Source organism: Manis javanica, chromosome 2 (genome assembly GCF_040802235.1).
Source record: "Manis javanica isolate MJ-LG chromosome 2, MJ_LKY, whole genome shotgun sequence".
Lineage (NCBI taxonomy): Eukaryota > Metazoa > Chordata > Mammalia > Pholidota > Manidae > Manis > Manis javanica.
Genome location: NC_133157.1, coordinates 74,166,061 through 74,186,052, shown reverse-complemented (window position 1 = coordinate 74,186,052; position 19,992 = coordinate 74,166,061). Strand labels below are relative to the sequence as shown.

General features: G+C 42.7%; 1 protein-coding gene across 1 annotated transcript in view; it reads left to right on the top strand.

Annotated features, from left to right (window-relative positions):
* Nucleotides 1-637: 637 nt before the first annotated feature.
* Nucleotides 638-19,992, top strand: part of GNA14 (G protein subunit alpha 14) — a 152,208-nt gene continuing 132,853 nt past the window's right edge. Inside the window, exon 1 of the mRNA XM_036991348.2 lies at nt 638-2,021. Coding sequence (XP_036847243.1) covers nt 1,898-2,021 — 124 coding nt within the window. The 5' untranslated portion in view covers nt 638-1,897. The remainder of the gene's footprint in view (nt 2,022-19,992) is intronic.

Genomic DNA, 19,992 nt, shown 5'->3' with positions numbered 1-19,992 from the left:
CCTGTAGGGGTCACTGTTACTGTCAATTTATGCCTTCAAGAAAACTAATAGTCATGCATTTAAAACTGTATGCACTTTCATTTTTAATACCTGATTCATTTACATTCCCTATGTGGTAAAATAAATAATGAGACCTTTCAGCCAGATAGCATCATAATGCCAAGTTCTTTATATAATGATACATATCACTCTCTCCACTCAATGTGCTTCTTAGTTTGAATTGACTAAGTATATGCTACTTGTATGAAAGGCACTTATGCCGGCTCTTAACAGAGGATGTATTACGTTAGCTAATTGCCTAACGTCATAAAGTGTTTACATGGCATATGCTGAATTGAAGGAGAAAACACGTTCATTGCTGTGGATAGTAGGAGGCCCTCCCTCCACCTTCCCTTTCCTGCCATTTCTGTGGACCTCTGCGCTCTGCCTCAAAATCTACAAAGACAAAACCAGACCCTGTAATACTCAATCTATAGCGCCACTTGAGTACCAAGAGATGCTTTTTAATTTTTAAGTTTTTATTAACGCAGCTCAAATGTGATCTCAACCTCCAGAAACAGGACGATGTGGCTGTGCAGACACCCCTTTGCAAGGCGGCTGTCAAAGCTTCAGGTCTGGGACTGGGAACAGGCAGGCGCTGCTGGACGCGTCTGTCCTCTCTACAAACCAGGAACCTTTCCCGTCATAAAATGCAAAGTAGCCAGCCGTTTTGCATTACCCCCATCCCCAGCCCTCCTGGTCAGGTGGTGTGGGAGGGGTCCAGGAGAATATTTACCCTCTGGTCTGGCCTTTGCATTTAACTGAACCCTGTGGCAGCTGCTTCTCTGAGCACAGCCCCCGTGGGCTCCGGCCCAGCCGCACCCCTCAGGCTGACTGCCGAGCTGACCAAGAGCTGTGGCCAAGCCCAGGCTGGGCTGGAGCGCCCCGGAAGCTGAAGAAGCCGGTCTAGGAAACCGGGAGTGTGTGTGGTGGTGAGTCTGGTGTGTGAGCATCCACTTCAAATCGGGGTGGCGAGCTCAGCGCCGGCAACCGACGCTTGGCTCGCTTGAACTCTTTCAGCGGAGGAGTTGCGGCTGCTTGTTGGTGGAACTCATTCACCTGTAGGAACCCGAATCTGGGCAGGGAGGAGGGCCCGGCGGCCAGAGCACTCTAGCTAACGCAGCCTCTGCAGGCAGCCCTCCCGGTGCCATGTCGGGTTGCCACCAGCAGGGAAGCAAGTGTCGGGGCTGCTCCCGGAAACTCTAGGCCTCCGGGCTCCACTCCCCAGTTCTCTGCTTGTGCCTTTCGCCCCCAAGCGCCATCAACTTGGCGTGCCTCGAAGGCCAACTTGGGCAGACGCCAGGGCTGCAGGTTCGAGACGCTCCGCCTCCTTCTGCCACTTGCAGCCGCTAGCGCCAGCAGGAACCTTTCCACTCATTCCTAGTCTGCAGTCACTTTCGGAACTTTGCTGGCTAGTCAGGTCCTCTGCCTCCAACCGCTTGCCTGGGACATCCCCGGGGCCGGGCGATCCGTTCTTTCCCGATAGAACGGACGCCCCAACTTTTCACGCGCGGTCTCTGCTCGCTGCCCGGTGTCCCGTTCCTGCGCCAAGGGGCGCGCGCGTCTTCTGGGGTCCGGCAACGCTCCCAACCTCTCAGCTCAACACTCCTCCTCCCCGCAGCGAGTGTGGGGCTGGCTGAGCCCGGATCACTTGAGCGTTCCCAGCGCTCCGAATTCGCCCCCGCCTCGGAACCGACCCTCGAGGAGGGACTAAGTCCCGGACGTGCAGGCCTCTTACTCCCAAACTCAAGTCAGCTCCAGTCTTTTCTCCCTGAACCCGGTGCGGGTCGCGGGTCGGCCAGGCGGGCGGCGGGCGGAGGATCGCGGCGCTTGGGGACCTGTCGCCCCGTCGGGTGCCATGGCCGGCTGCTGCTGCCTGTCCGCGGAGGAGAAGGAGTCCCAGCGCATCAGCGCCGAGATCGAGCGGCAGCTTCGCCGGGACAAGAAGGACGCCCGCCGCGAGTTCAAGCTGCTGCTGCTGGGTGAGTGGCTGCGTCTGCTCGAGTCCTGCGCGCCGGGCTTTTCTCCCGGCCGCTTCCCTTACCCGGATTCCCTCCGGGCCTGTAGCCTAGCCGGGTGCAGCGCGGCTTTTCCCCTTCTACCCCGGGGGGCTGGCCGGTGCCGGAAACTTGGGGCCTTAGGCGCTTGTCCTTTGCACCAATATCTTGTGACTTTTGAAGGCACCCCATTCCCATCCCCAAAACAGGGTTTAGACGAAACATTCGATCTTTGCTATTCCCCATGTGCTGTGATCCGCCTGTCCCCTAAAGCTACACCTGCACCACCCCTTCACCTTCACCCTTCGCGTGCACAGCTTATGCCGGACCCCACTTTGGATGTTGTGGGTTGGGGAGCAGGCCAGTCCACATCTTGGGTTCAGCCCCTGTGCTCCCAGTTCTGAGTAAGTACCCTTGGCTGAGTGCTTACCAAGTGTGAGACTGTGTTAAGTTCTTACGGGCATGAACAGCTCTGTGATGCGGGCAGGTAACCTCCCCATTTTAAAGGATTGAAAGCGGAAGATTGGGAAATCGTCAAACTTGCTTTGACTGAGAAAAGGCAAGTCGTGGGGGGGAATCCAAGCCCTAGTCACCCGACCCACTGTGACTGCGCCGCCTGCCTCCGGCGCCCCTTTGGTGAGTGGCCCGAATGTGCCTTGCTCAGGTGACTCAACGTGAGTGCGCTCTAAGAGTGGGGACTTGGCAGCCGCATCTTCCTTGCCTAGTTCTCATCCAGCCCTTTTGGTCTCTGCACCAGTCTATGTAGGAGACCCACTTACAAAAACAAAGAAAACATTAATGTTGGCCCAATTCTTGCTTACTGACTTACTGGACATTTTTTTGCTTCTCACTTGCTGGACTCCTGTTCAATTCATTTACTGTTTATGGAGTATTTTACCTTCTTGGAGACCAAGATGTCAGATGCAGTCAAATCTTTTTAGATAGCTCCAAGTATTTCAACTTTGTTCTTTCATCCCCTCCAGGCAGGAATCCTCTCATACTACTAGATTCATCTTTACATAAGGAGTCACCCTCCCAGACAGCTTCGAGGAAAGAAAAGTTGATCTAGTTAGATTAAAATAGAGAATACTTTTAGTCGGTATTGCCTTCAGACCTGGGCAAGGGAACCCCAGAGCGCTTACTCCCAGAGATTAGAGGGCAGGTTCTGGCCTTCCAGGCTGTGCTCCTCCCCACTGGGCAGGGTGTCTGTCTTCAGGTGGAGCCAGCTGCCCCCCCCACGCCCCCAACTCCAGACACCGATTGAATTCCCAGCCCAAAGGCTCAAACCTGCTTCCAGGGCCTGTGGATATAGTAGGGGCAGACCCCATCCCTGAGGAGTGCCCAAAGAAGCAGCTGGCTGGGGTTGTGGAAATGTGGGCTGAGGGTCTACAAGGTGTGCCCAGGAGGCCACCCTGGGGAGAGATAGAGCTTGGGGTGGGGAGAGAAAGGGATTCTGTCCACTGGCCAGGTCTGCTCTTTCACGTCTGGCCCAGAACTCTGAGGGGTGTGAGAATTCTGTATTGTACCTGGTCCTCAGGTTGTTTTAAATCTACATTTGTCAAGGTGTAGGAGGATTATATGGCAGTTTGCTACCTTGATGAACACTTCAATGATGTGGGCCTCCATTTGTCCTCTTGCCTCAATGATAGGGGTGCGCCTGGCTTTAGTTGCATTCTTCTTGCTTTCAAGGTCAGGCTGAACCCTCTTTCATTTTGAAATATTTTGATTTGTATCAGTGTATAAAGTACAGTGTCTGGAATATACCAGGAACCTGACAAATGTTGACTCTTTGTAGGAAAAATTAAGCAGTAAGTCAGACCATATTGTAATGGTAATAAGCCTGTTTGTTTGGAGTCAGATGCTTGCATTTACACTCCAACTAGGGGAGGAATGTTTGCAGGTGAATTATTTGCCCTGTAAGTCATATTTAATACTGGTGACTAGAATTCTTCATCACCTCTGGGCTGTTGCCCCAACCCTCTTTCTGTACCCTCAATGCACTGCTAGACCTCCCAGGATCCCCATTTTCATTGTACCTACCTGAGACTAGCAGAAAGTCTAAGAGCTAGTCACTTAGAAACTACTAGAAATAGTTTCCAAACTACATGGAGCTGTCTAGAACCCCAAGGATGGACATTAAAACCTCTCTCTGTCTTTGTCTCTCTCAAAGAGAGCAGCGTACACTTCCATTTCTTAAGATAAAGGAGAAGGCAATGACTTAAAAGGTACAGGACTGTATATACTGTTTTTGAAGTAATGCGGTTTGGATGAAAAATTCATCTGAGTCTCTAGAATGGGTGGATTAAATGATGCACTGCTCAGATGCCTTAGGTAAAAATAACTGCTCTGCAAATGGGTATTTATGATCCTGCGTGGAAGTGGAATGGCCTGAAAAGCTACCAAGTCTTTCACAAGGAAATACCCTTTTGTAATAAAATGATTTGAGGATGTTTCCAAAGTGTATTCAATGGGGCAGTACGCTGTTTGCACTTAATAAAAGTATGGGTCCATAAGGAAAGGTAAAAGCTGTTGTCTGGTTAGGGCTAGCAATTACAAGATGTCAGCTTGATGCTTTCTCAGCGGAAGGAGATGAGGGAGATAAGGCAGATGGTTGAATTTAGTAAAAGAAATAACTTATCAGATAAAAGTAGGACAAAAAGGAGTTGTGATAACCCTGGTGAGTATTCCGTGTAGGAAGAAAGTATTTGGACAATAGCAATTAAATGACAAAAAATGTGATCTTTTATTGATATTTTTCTTTTTCTAAGTATTAAATGAGGCTTGGTGAAGTGTTACTTGTTGATTGGGCTGTGTCTCCAGCAACTCTGATGGCTTGATTTTGGATGCAGACCTCATGTTGGAACTTTCTGGAAGAAATGTTTAGTGGGGAATTGGTATCTAACTTATTCTGGCATAGGGGTTAGAAATGGAGGTTCTGGGCCAGACTGCCTGGATTCAAACCTTGACCCTACCCTTTCTTAGCTGTGGACTAACTTCTCTCAGCTTTGTCTGGCAGTAGTAAATGTCAGCTATCATCACGTGATTTGAGCTTTTTAAAAAGCCTCCAGTGAGGCATCACTTGCCATTAGTGGATGTATTATAGGCTGCACAGCAGTTTATCTAAATTGTCCTGGTTGCACTTCATCAGACATGTTTTGCTTTGAAGTTCCCTTATTGTTTTCTGAGTCATAAACTGATTTCAAAGTCTCTCTGCCTACTTATACCAGAGTTGAAAATCTGAGTACTGCAAAGTTTTATTGCATTGCCTATAACAAAATCCCAGTTTAGGACTATCTATCACAGTCCTGGGCTGGAAGTCTGTTAGAAGACATGGTGCAGGTATAGGTCTCAGAAGCCACAGAATTTTCTGACTCTCTGAAGGGAAAAAGGGTGAAATGGTCATAAGTAAGCCCATGTTCTTTCCTCTTTGCTTAGTTCAGTCGAACAGACCTTTCTGAAGTGCCAGGGATCATTTCCAAGTGCCAAACTGGAGGTGCTTGTGCACAAGCAGCTGTTACCAGGAAGAGGGTCATAAATGCTTAATAGAGACTAAAAAGTAGCACAGGGGAGCAGGAAGGGGGAGCTTCTGAAGGAGGGATTGTCTGAGTTGGGCCTTGAAAAGTGGGGAGGGTGGGACTCTAACGCCATCCACGTGAGAGGTTTGCGCAGGACACACACCAACTTCTCCCCACAGACCAACAGAAACTTCTGAGGACAGTAAGAGGTGGTCTTAAGCTCAGGGATAAAATAAAGGAGCTCTCAGTGGCAAGATTTCATTGAGTTTTTGTGCTTTAACCATTTATGTTAAACATAAACAGATGTTAATGTACACATGCTTCATTTTTGGGCCATAGTACCCCTTCAGAATGGGAGACTGACTTTCCATGGCTTATGTCCATCCTGGCTGGAATAAACTGACCTTGCCAGATAGCCTGCTTCCATCCATGATGCAGTCCCTGGAGGCCTCTCAAGAGGCAAATGCAAGGAGTCCCTGTACTTTCTTCCCATAAGCAAATACAGAACCTCTACTAAAAAATGGACTTTTGTCCTTTATGTTTTCTCAAACAAGCTTAATGAGGTATAATTTACATTCAATAAAGCCACCAGTTTTAATTGTACAATTCAGTGTGTTTTGACAAATGTGAACAGTTGTGTAAGCATTAGCAGAGTCATGATATACCATCCTCCCAAAAAGTTTCCTGTGTCACTCTGCAGTCAATCTACTCCCTTCAAATCATTGACAAAATCATTCTAATTGGAAACAAATAAAAATGTACAAAAAGCATGCAGGTATACACCCTTTACCCAAGGGACCTATTGAAATCTTGCCCTATTTTCTTATTTGCGTGTTCTCTTCAGTTCTTCTGAAATGTTTCAGGGTAAGATACAGCCATCAAGGCCTTTACCTCTAATTCAGTGTGTTTTTTCCTAAAACTGGATAATCTCTTATATAAGCACAGTCAATTTACAAAGCTTCTGTAAACTTTGATACACTACTTGTGTCCAATCTATCACCTGTATCCCATTTTCATCATTTGGCCCAATAATGTCCTTAGTGGCATTGCCTGCACCTCCAGGACAAGGTATGCTCAGCTATTACATTTAGTTCTCCTATTTTTTTCAGTTTCCTTAAATCTGGAACATTTCCATAGACTCTGACTACTTTTGTGACACTGAGATTTTGGAGAATAAAGTCCCCTCTCCCTTTTTTTCGGAGAGAATATTCCTCATCTGGGGCTTATCTGATTTTCTTTTAGAAATTCCAACTATATGTTCTTGGCCGGACCTCTGGATAGGTGATCTTTATGTCCTCGTCAGGGAGTCACTGCTGGAACTATACCATATCTGTCTGTCCCTCATTGGCGATGTTAAACTTGATCACCTGGTCAATATGTTACTTGTTCTCACCACTGTCTAGCAATTGTGTGGTGAGGAACTTTTTGAGACCATACAAATATCCTACTCCTCACTGAAGTGTCTTTCAACCCTCACTGATGACTCCTGATGCAGTCTAGAACATGATGGCTACATAATGATTTTCCAACACCTGCATTTTTTACATATGTAACAGATGGCAGTGGACATTCTACTGTTAAGAGCCTCCCCTTTGGCCCTATTTATTTATTATCTGTATGTATCCATGAATCCCTCTTTTTTTTTTTTAGCTTATGGTTTCTACTTTATTACTGTACTTAATCAATGTGGTACTCAAACCCGATTTGTTTATTGAGATCCCCCTTGGGCTGGTTCCTGTGTCGCTGTGACATGTCCCCATCATTCCTTGGAGCACCTCCTTACTTTCTGGCATAACTAGATACTCTGGGCATCTTTTCCCACCTTTCCCAGTCTGGGAATCAGCTCTTTTTCTGCAGGGCCTTGGTTATATTTGGTGGAGAATTGCATCTTTTCAGAAATTGGAAGCTACTTGAAACAAAGATACAAATCCACCAGTTCAAATCAATCACCAGCATCTAAGTACTGGAAGAACCACATTCTAAAGCACAGAGTTAGAGTGTGAAAGTCTTGAGGCTGTAATCTGTGAGCCAGTATACAATGGGGAAATCTGACAGTGGAGCCAGACAAAAAGCAATGTTAAAAAAAAAAAAAAGAGCCTTAACCCTCAACGGGTACTTTTTTTTTTTCTTTAAAGATGCCTTCTGGTCTATATCACCAGTTCAAAAAAAAAATCTCTTTTCCCATACCCTAATCACAAGAGAGAAGTTTCCTTGTAAGAACCCCTATGGGTGGGGTTGCAGAGAGGGAGGGAGCTCAACTGAGGAGGCAGAAAGGGGAGTTTTCAGTGAGTCAGTATAGCAAAGCTATTGTGTTACTAAGAACAGAGGTTGAAATTCACACAGAAAGGAGATTTTGTCAGAAGCACTCTCACCAGGGCATCTCCTGAAATTGAAAGAGCTGAATAATAGACTGGGAAAGAGCAAGTGCCAGGGCATTTCCAGGGCACAGCTATCTGAGTTACTTGGCACCGCTCCCTCCCAGGCTTGAGGGTTCTCCGGGCCTTTCTGGCCCCTGTGGGAGCCTAGGGCATGGTGTGGCATTCGGGTGCCCTCCTGGGTCAGTCAGTCTGGCCAAGGGACACGCACATCAGGTCCAGCTGTCATGAGTACAAATGGCCTGGGCAGGGCCTCCTGTTGGTCAAGCAGCTGCCCACAAACACTGTCAAAGGAATCAAAGTGTACCAGCAGAAATCCAAGGGCTCTAAAGGTAGAAGGAAGGCTCTGTGGGAGCCCTAACTTTCATTAGGAGCAACTGACTCTCTGCTGATGGGTGAATTAATGGGTTATCACGTTGGCCAGGGTTCTTGGTTGCAGACCATTTTAACAGAAGACTAATTTATTAGAGGGAAGCTCATAGAACTGGAGCATAGGCTCAGGCAAAGGGCAGGATCCAAGAGAGTCTGGACACTGGCATCAGACCAGACTGCTAAGCACACAGCCAGGGACTCCGCCACCCTGGCAGTCATTGAGGCTGTACTGGATGCTTCCCTCCATTGCAGTAGTGCAAAGGGTCTGCGACAGCTTCCTGCATCCTTGGGACACTTTTCAAAACCTCAGGCCATCTGATTGTGCCCAATTAGGAAGCTGAGGGAGAGGTAGCATGGCATAGTGCTAAGAGAATGTTCTCTGGAGTCGGTCTTCCTGAGTGTAAAATCTAGGCAAGAGGTAGTTCCATTGTGTGGCCTGCCCCCCTGCCTGGGCTCAGGTCAGTTGCCTACTGTGATGAGATCACTGAAGATTTAGCCTGTAGTTCCCAGAAGGACATGGGGATAAGGAGGTTAACAGCAGGAAGCCTCTGCTTCTCAGAGAGCAGGGTCCTGTTGTGTGGCCATAACTGAGCATCATGACATGAGCAGTGAGTTAAGGCTCTACAAAACTGAGTTTCTTTTTTCGGTGGGTGTAGGCTCTGAGTACTGGATCTGACCCTGACTGAGCAAGACCATTGCCTCTGAACTATAAAATGAAAGATTTGGATCAGGTGACCTCTGAGGTCTTTAGAATTCTGTTGTCAGATGTTTTTTTCCAGTGGTTCTCAAAGTCTGTTCCCAGGACCAGGAGTATGCATATCGGCACCTCTGGGGAACTTGTTAGATACAGGAGCTCTCAGTCTCCATCATGACTGAGAATCAGAAATTCGGTGGTGGAGCCAGAGATCTCTATATTAATAAGCCCTCCTGGTGATACTAATGCATGCTAAGGTTTTAGAACCTCTGTCTTATAGAACTGGCCTAGGGGTCAGGACTGGCCAGCCTTTGATTGTCACTTTAGGCTTGAAGGCAGATAGATGTTTTTATCTTCCAGTAGATATTCAGGAGGCCTCTGGGACTGACCTGCTTATAGGATGCTTTGTTTCTTGAAGTTAAATAAATCTCTCACCAACTGGATGATGGGTCTTGAGAGTCTGAGCTGGGTCGCTTGTAGGGGTGTTTTAGCACCTGTCCCTAGATGTCAGGATGATGGGCTAAGCACATGTGTATGATTTACCTTTTGCAAATGTGTTCCCATTTGCATGCACCCTTGCACTTTGATGGACTGCTTAAAAAGCTATGCTTCTATACACTGCAATGGCTTTATGGCTAATAACCATTAAGTAGCTATCTTTCTATCATGGACTAAGTGGTGTGGAGGAAGCATACTCTAGTAAAAACCACTGTATATCAGCCAGCTCTGAAAATTCACTGTCTATGGAACATAGGCTGGTATTTTTATTCAAAGGATAATATTCCTGGTTGTCAAGGTTTTTTAAAGTAACTGATAAATGTTCATGTTTTGTTCTTTTTGTAATGAATGAGAGGAAAAGAGAACATTTATCTTTTATTCTCTCATTTGAAAGGCATCTTCTGTTAGTCTGTTGTCAGCAACCCAAAGATGGATTAACTATGCCACTGCTCTCTTGAGTCTGCCATGAATAACACCTTCATTTTGAATAACTCATCCCCAGAATTTATTTCTGTTGCTTAGCTACTATGTAATTGGGAAATGAAAGCTAATTGGATTACTAAACAAAATCAAATAAATGAAAGTAATAAATCACTTGCAGAATCATCATCTTATCTACATAATAGTCTAACTCCTAGTAGTCTAAGTTAGTGATGATCAAAATGCAACTGTGGGCCTGGGCCAATCTGTGCACACAAGACAAGTACAGAAATCAGGAGTATCTAGAATCTTCTGTAGCAATTTAACAGTGCCATGGCATTGAAAAGTATTTTTATTGTATTTCATAAATATATCAGTCTGCAATTGATTGGAAAATTTAAAAAATAGTCCCTTACTAGAGAAAGTTTGAGAAACACAAACTTTTTATAGGTGGGGTGGAAAAAGTCCAGAGGAGTGATGGAACTCAGCAGATGGCACAGGGCTAAGGGGTCAGTGGCTAACTTGCATTAAGCCAAGGCTAGAAGTGCAAACTCTTAGTTGCCAACCCACTCTTTAAGTCAGTCTCAGTCTTCGTGTGAATATTTTTGTTTCTAAGGCAGCACTGATTGTAAGACATGTTCTTGGTTTGGAAACAGCTTTTCAGGAAAGCAAACACCATTGTAATAAATGTATATATCAGTGCAAAGGCATCTTGACCTTAAAAATGTCAATTTGTGTGGCAGTTAAGTCTTGGAATCAAGGATGTATGTTATATATTTTTCTTTTTTCCCTAATCAGATAGTACAAATTTAAAGCAAAACTGTTTCAGTTATTGGCATAGAACTTAATTTCATGAAACTAATTTAAGTGCTGAAATTAGATTAGAAAAGAAACCTCTCTGTGTATTGCCGTCAACTCACTGGGTTCTATTTCAAGTACTTTTATCCTTTGAAAAGATAAAACTTTGAAAAGAGTTGCTTCCTGGATTAGTGAGGATGTTATATATAAAGAAGATTATGAAAATATAAGAGCAACCAAATGTTGTGAGAGCATCCTTGTATGCTACTGTTTGCTCCAATATCTGGATAACTGTGCATGAGCCATATCCAGGCAACTGGTTGAGTCTAGGAAGAGTTTCATATGAGACCTTAAACTCCTTGAGGGCTTTGTTCATCACTGAACCCACAGAGCTGAGTACAGCACTTATCTTACATACTGGTTGAATGAATATGTATGCCTCACTCACTCTATAGTGGTTTACATGAAATACCAGATAAGTAGTATAAAGTATTCCTTACAGGAGCTGGAGGTCCATGTTGTTTGGGGTGCTCTAGAAACGATCATGAAAGGAGGATGGGCCTAGGTTGGGTCTTTAAGAAAGGCAAATTAGAAAAATCCAGAACTGATTTTTCAAAATATGTCCAATATCTTCACTTATGACTCAATTTGAATATTTATACTTAGATTAGTGGTGTCAAAATATGGAGATGGAGCCTGGATCCTGGAAATGAAATGATGTTTGGAAAATATATTTATTATATCTCCATAAAGACTTTTCCTAGAAACTATACATGATAAGATTTTGATATGTAACTGGAACTACAGTTGAAAATTTTAGTCTTCTCTGTTTCTTATTTTGAAATAACTTTGCTTTAAAGCCAATTAGTTTGTCTTCTCTATTTCTTATTTTGAAATAACTTGGGAGAAAGAAAGCATAACTCATCCTGGTTTTATGTAACTTTCCTAAATATATAGTAGGTATGTCTATAAAATGAAGATGTTAGTTGTCATGATTTTGGAGGCCCACCTCACACTTAAAATTTTATGAATAAAAACCTTGGAAGCTCTGGAAAGAGAGTCAATCATTACAAGGACTTAAATCCTCTGAAGCTTAAGACATAGTTTGAGGGTTAAGACGTAGTTTGGTGTGTGCTTATGCCATAGCCTGAGCTAATTTCTTAGGAAATTGATCTCTTTCTGTTCAGCTAGCAGAAATAATCCTCTTCTTTTGTACCACATGAGGATATTTGAAGTGGCAAGACCTTATGTGCTCCATGTACATACAGAGTACATTTGTTGATACATCTCTTTGTCACTGATGTTATCATTTAAAACAGTGGCTTCCAGATTGGGGATTTTGACCTTGTTTTAAAAACACTGGGGAGACGAAACAAACGGAGTATCCAACCAAAAAACTTTGCCAAGTAAGAATGTAGAAAAGAGTATATTCATCTAAAAAGGAATTTAAAAAGTGACAGTTAGACACAGTTAACTCCTTTCTTAACATAGCCAAAATACAACACATGGAACAAAATAGAAGGGTCTTCTCTCCTCTCCCTCATTCATAAATTTCCACCTGTTTCTTATCTCACTAAATGGTACTACTGACCCCTCAGGTGCTCAAACCAGAATCCAGGGAGTCTTTCTTAATTTTTCTTCTACTATATTTATGCTATAAATAGAAATGATGATATTGAAATAGTAACATTTATGCATCCAGTCCTCATTCTAGGCTTGAAAATGAGTGACTTGAGTCACTTCAAGGGATTGAAAATGATCACTTGGAGTGAGGGATCTTATTTAGTCCTCACCATGTGTTGAGGTGCAGTTGGTATTTTCCTCTCCATTCTACAGATGAGGAAATTGAAGCTCCAAAGCAAGGTTCACCGGCCAGGGTAGAGCCAGGGTTTGAACGCTGGCAGTGGTCTGACTCCAGAGCCCTGGTCCTTAATCACAGTCCAGCTTCCATCTCCCAGAGCCAACATCTCACCAAAACCTACCCCCGGAGGCCCAGTCTGTACTACGCCCACCTTGCATGCTCCGTGCTCCATCCCTTCTCTGGATGGTTTCATCTCCCACTCCCCAGCCCTGACTCCATTCTCCACACTGCAACCAGATTTATCTTCTATCATGTAAATTGGGTTGTTTTCCCAAACGTTTGGATTGCTCCAAACGTTTCTCTTCTCATTGCCCTTGGGTGCAAATTTAACATATGCACGGCCTGAGACCCTCTCTCTGTCTCCTGCTACCCCTCTGCCTGTGATCACTTCTGTCCACAGGGCCTTTTTGTGGAACTTTCAGGGGGCCAAACTCTCCCTTCTCTGCACATGCCCATCCTTCTGCCTCTAACACGCATTCTTACTAGTCTTCTAGCTACCTGCTGCTTATTTTCAGAACACATGCTAAACCTGCCTTCCTTCTGGAAGCCTTCACTGACCGACTACTGGTCCAAATGAAGCCCACCCAAAATGTTTTCCCATAGCCCATTCTACATTTCTTGTTCAAAATAGTTCTTATTCTAGTCTGAAACTCTATTTCTGGTATTGTATTTATTATTCATCTTCTCCTCTGGACCTAAACTTGCTGAGTATAGGGACTATTAGAATCACTAAGTCCTCAGCATCTTATATAGTGCCTGTGTGTTCCAGAAATGATACACTGCCATTTAGTATCGACATAGTTGCATAAATGAAAGCATATTTTGATTTCAAAAGTGGAAAGGGCTTATTCGCAATAGAGAATAACATTTTAACATGCATTTAACATATATGAATAAACACATTTATGACTATCTCATTATTGGTTCTTTTTAAACTTACACTTCTGGGCTAATGAAAACTTCATTACTTATTTATATTGGACTATGGGCTGATGTTCTGGAACAAGTGATTTATTGTATGCCTCTTTTTTGTTTTCTTATGCACAAAAGTGAACACTCACTTAAAAAATTTTTTTTACTTCTGTAGCATATTTGTAGCAGAGATTGCTAGCATAGTGGAGGTTTTATTTGGGCACCTGGATGCCCAGCTAAAGACTATATTTCTCAGCTTGCTCACTGCCAACTGTGGCTGTTTAACTGAATAATAACCCACAGGATGCAAATTGTAGTCATATAGGCAGTTTCTGCGTTGTAACTTTAGAAGAAGAGGAGACTTGCTTCCCTTCTACAGAAGGATGCTGACACGTGGCAGGAGCTAGCGCAAGCATCTTTTATCATGAGATGAAAGTCTGGTGTTGATAAAGAAAAAGCAAGGAGGTAGAAAAGACCTGTGGCCCTGATACCTTTTTTAATAGCAGCTGAACTGTTATCCTAGCTAATAAGATACTATACATGTTGTTTTTCATTTAGCTTTTTAATACTCAACAATATGTCAGGGAGTCCTTTATCAATCATGTCCAATTCTGAGACAGAAAAATCAGAATGTAATACAAGGGGACATGTACTGTGATGTCATTGGCCAGCTGGTGGCCAAAGCTGTATCTGGGTCTTCCATTCACCCTGTGATCAACATTCTAGTGCAAGATGACATACTTGCCTATATTTTCTGTCTCTGAGTTTTCAGATATTTGGTAGAGGCTTTTCTGTGAGTAAAAGCTGCATAATTGATATTCAGTTTCTTAAAGCTGAAGCATTTGGAAGCTAGTTTTCTTAAGTCTTTACTATTTATTTGATTTTTAAAAATCTAGTCTTATGTATGTAAAAATAACTGCATTTCACTTAATTCTTTGATCAGTTTTTAATTTATTACCAAGTTAATACCACTTATGAAATCAGTGAATTAAATAATTCAGTTTCCTGTAAACATTTAAAAAACATATTTACACATTTAAAAAACCTGAGTATCCTCAAATACAATCAACCCCCTGACACAGCTGGTGAGCAAAAGCAGTTCGGAGACTCCAGTAGCTCTCATAAACCTAAAGTTAGGGATTAATCTTATTCTTTTAAACATTCAAATAATGACTTTAAATATAATAAAATACCATTTCTAAATGTAGTTAAATCAAATAATCACCTTTATACTATTAACTCTTATAAATTTATCATAATTCTAATCGATTATTTAATATCAGATTAAATTAAATAACCTAGCATCAAAAGGTACTCAATGCTGACTCATGATTACTACACTTATTCTTAAATTTAACTTAAGAGTATTGTTATTACTTATATGTTTGATTTACTTAGTCCTTCACCTGATGGGGCTTGCAAAGTTCAACCCCATTAAGAAGAGATTTACAGTCTCGACCTGAGAATTAAAGTGATTTTTCTAGCCCATACGTTCTCTTGCAATCCAGAGTATCACTTATTTATTTATTGTAATATCTACTATTAAAAATCTTTTCAATCACCTTATTTAAACTGATTGAATTTTGTATCCACTCTCACCTGTGATGGTAACTAGTTTCTTCACTGTCTAATTTGTGGAAAGAGATTCTACACTGTCAAAGCTCTTCATTTCATGACCATCATTTCTGATTATTTTATTGTTGGTGATCTATAAATAAGAAAACCATAGATCTTAGCATCAGAAGGTGACACAGATGAGGTTTCTTAATGCTTGTCTGTATTTTGCTTTGATATGCTGTATTTGAACACATCTTACCAGTCTGATATTGTTTACACATTTCTTCCCTTTCAATGGTAAACAGGTATCTATCTAAGGAGTTAAAGAACAAGATGAAATAAGTGAATTAAAACCCTAATCACAGACCATAAGCCTGCCAAAATCTCCACCAGTTGCAAGCCTTCAAAGTATGTATTTGGGTTTAAATGCTTCTTCTTTGTTCCAAAATGTTTCGAAGTTGAACGAACTACTTTCTTTAATATCATCTCTCTGCTGTAGAACTGCAGGCTGTCTCTAGGTAGCTCATGAGTCAGAAAACTGCTTGAACTTTCCCTGACCATTTTCAGATTACCATCATTTAGAGTAATGAGAAAGTCTTTCTTCTCCTTGCCTAATAATTTAATTTGTGTCTGCATTAGGGATGGCCCTGTGGAGGAAATGAGCAAGAGGCTTCAGTTGATTTAACCTAAGCTCATCAGGATAAGATTGGACACTAAAGCTAGTGTCTACCAGTTAGGCATAGCCTCAGTGAAACTAGTTATTCTATTTGTGTGTGTACCTACTTGTACATACACACCTGATAATTTGCAATCAGCACTTGAGAGGGCTATTTGAATTTGCTGTTAGATTTAAACCAATTATAACAACCATGTAATTATATCTTGATGCAAACCTGAAAATGGCCAGAAAACTTGTTATCCAAGAAAAATATATTCATTTGTTTAGTTAAAATGTTCATCTTAAGCATCTGAAACTTCTGTTCAAAGTCATCTTTCTCTTTAAGGAGAATCATTTTGGCTAGAACAAAGGGTTTTAGTTTATTTTAACTATGAAAACTCAGTCTCTTAATAGTATAATATTTGCTAAAGTTGTAATTAGAAATATTTCTAATTTGCTATTTTTCCAGAATCATAAACATTCCTAATTATACTTGCTGCATCAGCTGTTTAATGAATTACTTTTCCCTTTGATACTTTTGAACTTTCAACTCCCTGGAAAAGCTGGATGTTGTCGGAGGTCTTGTGGTTGAATTGCCAGAAATCTTTGGTATGAGTCCCAGTGTGGTTTCTAATTTGCAGTGTGACCTTGGTCAAGTCACCAAATCACAAAGGCTTCTCCATAAAGAGGAGGCTGGATCAAGCAATCTTTAAATTCTCCCAGCTCAGGGTTTCTATGGGTACTGTTTCACCATAGTGGAAGTATTCCTTTAGTTCCCTCGACCACTCAGGACAGAAACTGACTCTGTGTGTGTGTGTGTGTGTGTGTGTGTGTGTGTGTGTATTTAGTGCATGCATCCAGCGTAACTTTGGAAATAGTACCTGGTTGCTGTTTGCCTTGGTGACCAATGGCAGAAATAAACTGCTTCATAGTCCTTTGTCCTCTAAACGGGTTTGAATTTTCATGTAACATAAGACTTTACATGTTCAATAATCTCAGTGTATCAGAACAGGTTTGTCAGGGACAAAAATATATTGAACTAGTAATCTGACTGGAACTGATTGTAGAAATAGCTATTGACATAAAAATGATTCTTGAGCTAATACTGTTTGTCATTAGCTAAAAACCTTCTAGTCTTCAATTTACTTTAAGGTGTGTGAATATTTAATGATAATCATACGAGCAGTAAACTTATGACACTGACTATATGTCAGATATGATCGTAAGGGGTTTATATCTATGAATTCATCCTTCTAAGTCATTGAGGTATGTAATAACACTTTTTCCATTTAACTGAGAGGAAACTGAAGTAAAGACAGGGTATATGAGCTGTCCAAAGTCATCCACTACTAAATGTAGAGCTGGGGTTGATTGACCAGGTACTTTGGTTCCAGGAATTCCTCACTCTTTCCTCTCTTCTCTTCTACCCCTGGTAAAGGGCTCACTGTACGGCATCTGTGGCTGGGTTGGGCCATGGAAAGAAGTCTGAGTGGAGGCAGGGGTCTGGCATGTGCTCCTGTGTCTTCCATTGTACACAGTGCCTTTGGGAAGGTCATTTAATCTCACTGAATCCATGCTGTCCAGTGGAAACAGAATGCAAGCCATAATAGTAAGCTACACATGAAATTTTAAATTTTCAAATAGTCACATTAAAAAAAAAACTTAAACAGGTGAAAATAATTTTAATAATGTATTTTATTTAACCCAACATTTTCAAGTAGAATCATTCAACATAAAATATATAGGGGAGATATCTTATTCTTTTTCAACATTGTCTTTGAAATCTGGTGTATATTTTATATGTGCAGCACATCTCAGTTCAGATTACCCATGCTTTAAGTATTCAATGGCCCCATTGAATGGCTGGTAGCTACCATGCTGGATGGCTCTGAACCCTTTACTCATACTGTAAAATGAGACCATGGTGATGGATGTTCACTAAAACCTCAGCTCTGAAGTTCCAGAAATCTATGATGAGAAGCACCTGTACTCAAGTGTCTTCCTTTCAGATAATTTGTATCTTCCCTTCTTAAGTAGCATGGAGAATGCACTTTGAGATAATTCAACAATGAAATGACTCTTTAAGACTCACAAAGGCAATGTACCATCAAGATAATGTGTGCATACCAAAGAAAGGTTTTCAGAAACTAACCATGCTTTAGTGCATCAAAAAATGCAAAATCAAAAACAATTGTTCCTTCCACGAACATCCAAGAGTTTACTGTGGGCAAGGTCCTGTCTTAGACCTCTGGTATTCAGAAGAGAACAATTCAAAGTCTCCTCCCTTGTGGTGCTTACATTATTGTGTGTCAGTAAACAGATGTGTAGGATGACTTCAGGTTAGGTAAGTACCACAGAAAAAATATAAATAAGGCAGAGTAAGAGGTTAGAGAGTAGAGAATGGAGGTATGGGGAATTGGTGGATCTAATTTCAATAGGAAGACTTCTCTGAGGAGGTGACCCTTGAAGGGAGTTTGGGCTGAGAGATGGGACAAGCTACCTGCAGAGCCAGGGAATAGCATACCAGGGAGTGAAGCAGTGTTCTGGGTGGGGGCGGGTGTTTGGGGTGGGGATGGAGACAGCTTGAGGTGGACATGTGCTCAGTGGGTTTGAGAAAGAGCTAAAGGCATTGCTTTGAGCAAGAGCAGGATGGCAGAAGCCCAGCTGGGAAAGTAGGTGTCGGATTTGTGATTGCGACGGTAGGCCAAGTGAGAGCAAAGATTGGCAGAGGGAGGTGATTTGATGGTCTTTTTATAGAGAAAACTGACTGTTGGACAGAGAATAGACTGTACTTGGTAAGAGTGGAAGCCAGAAAACCAATGAAGATGCTGTGGAATTGTCTAGGTGCCTGTCATGGTGACTTGGACTAGCATAAGAATTATGGAGGCTGAATTAGATTTTGTGTATGTGTTGAAAGTAGGGTTGATTGGATATATTGATAGTTGGCCCTGGAGGTATGTGAGGACAGAATCAGGATGATCCCTGGGCTTTTGGCTTGAGCAAATGGGTCAGTAGAAGTGCATTACTGAGATGGGGGAGAGCAAGGGGAAAATGGGTTTGGTGGCAGTGAGAGGTAGGGGGACAGGAAATCAATAGTTCTGTCTTTGGATGTTTTCGAACTGATAGGCCTGGACATCAGGATTGAAACTGGGCTAGGGAGGTTTATCATCTTCATCTTAAATATTGGAGAGGAGACTTTGCTGGAAGTAGAGCTGAAAGTAGAGTCATGGTGCCACCTGGGCGCTAACTCCAATTTTGTTCCCAGGATAAGGATGAAACCTTTACGAACCCCTAGCTTTGGATGATGCTGTAAGGGCCAGGCCAGGAATCCTGATTTAGATAAAGAAGCATTTTCCCCTCTAGTGCTGCAAGGTCTTGGTTCTGTGCTTAGGAAAGAGCTCTAACTAGAGCTGGTAATCAGCTGGTGGGCACCAGATTGCCTGTACTAGGTGGCAAATGTTGAAATATTCCTATGCCAATTGGTAAAGAGCCATTAGCCTGAGTGCCCTCTCTGCCTGCTGCCACCCACCTAGCCATCAGGGCCTCACCTCGAGAATACTCCAGGGCTCCCTCTCCTTAGCAGCTAGGGGGGCATGCCTCACGCTGCCGTTAGCCTCCTTGGCTCGGTTCCAGCCATGGAGGGGCGCAGCCTTTGCTGTGTCTGGTCAGTGTCCCTGCCACACGGTCTGCACTCTTTAATCTTTTGAATTAACCACCGGTGGTTCTACCTCCAAGTAGGCCATGAACGAGCCATGTGGAGCTAGGGAGAGTCGCCTTCACAGTCCAGTCACTTACAAATAATCCAGAATGTTGACATCCTTCGTCTCTTCCATGAATTTTGTTTCCATCCTGTGAGCCCTGCTCGGCCCGGTTTGCCACAGCTGCTGGCTGGGTTGACAAGGCCTTAAGTGCTTTACTTATACACTGACATAAATACCACTGGACAGAACACTCCACCTCTTCCGCTGTTACTAAAATCTACGATATTTCAGACAGGTCCTTTAATCCCATACTCTGCATTTATACCATAAACTGTGGCTCCAAGACCAAGATAAATGCTTGAGTTGCTTAAAATGAAACAAAGATCTTGCTTGGCTCTCTTTGACTTCATGTTACCTTGGGTGCTTTGGGCTCCCTCTGATAAGAAAAAGAAAACCAAACGTACTGGTGATTCTGTAGTTTTTTGAAGGCTTGCATGCACAGAGTTTTGGGTATGGTAAAATTCTTCACTCATTATTTATACAAATATATTACATATATAACATGCAAAACATATATGTAATATGCAGTAACATG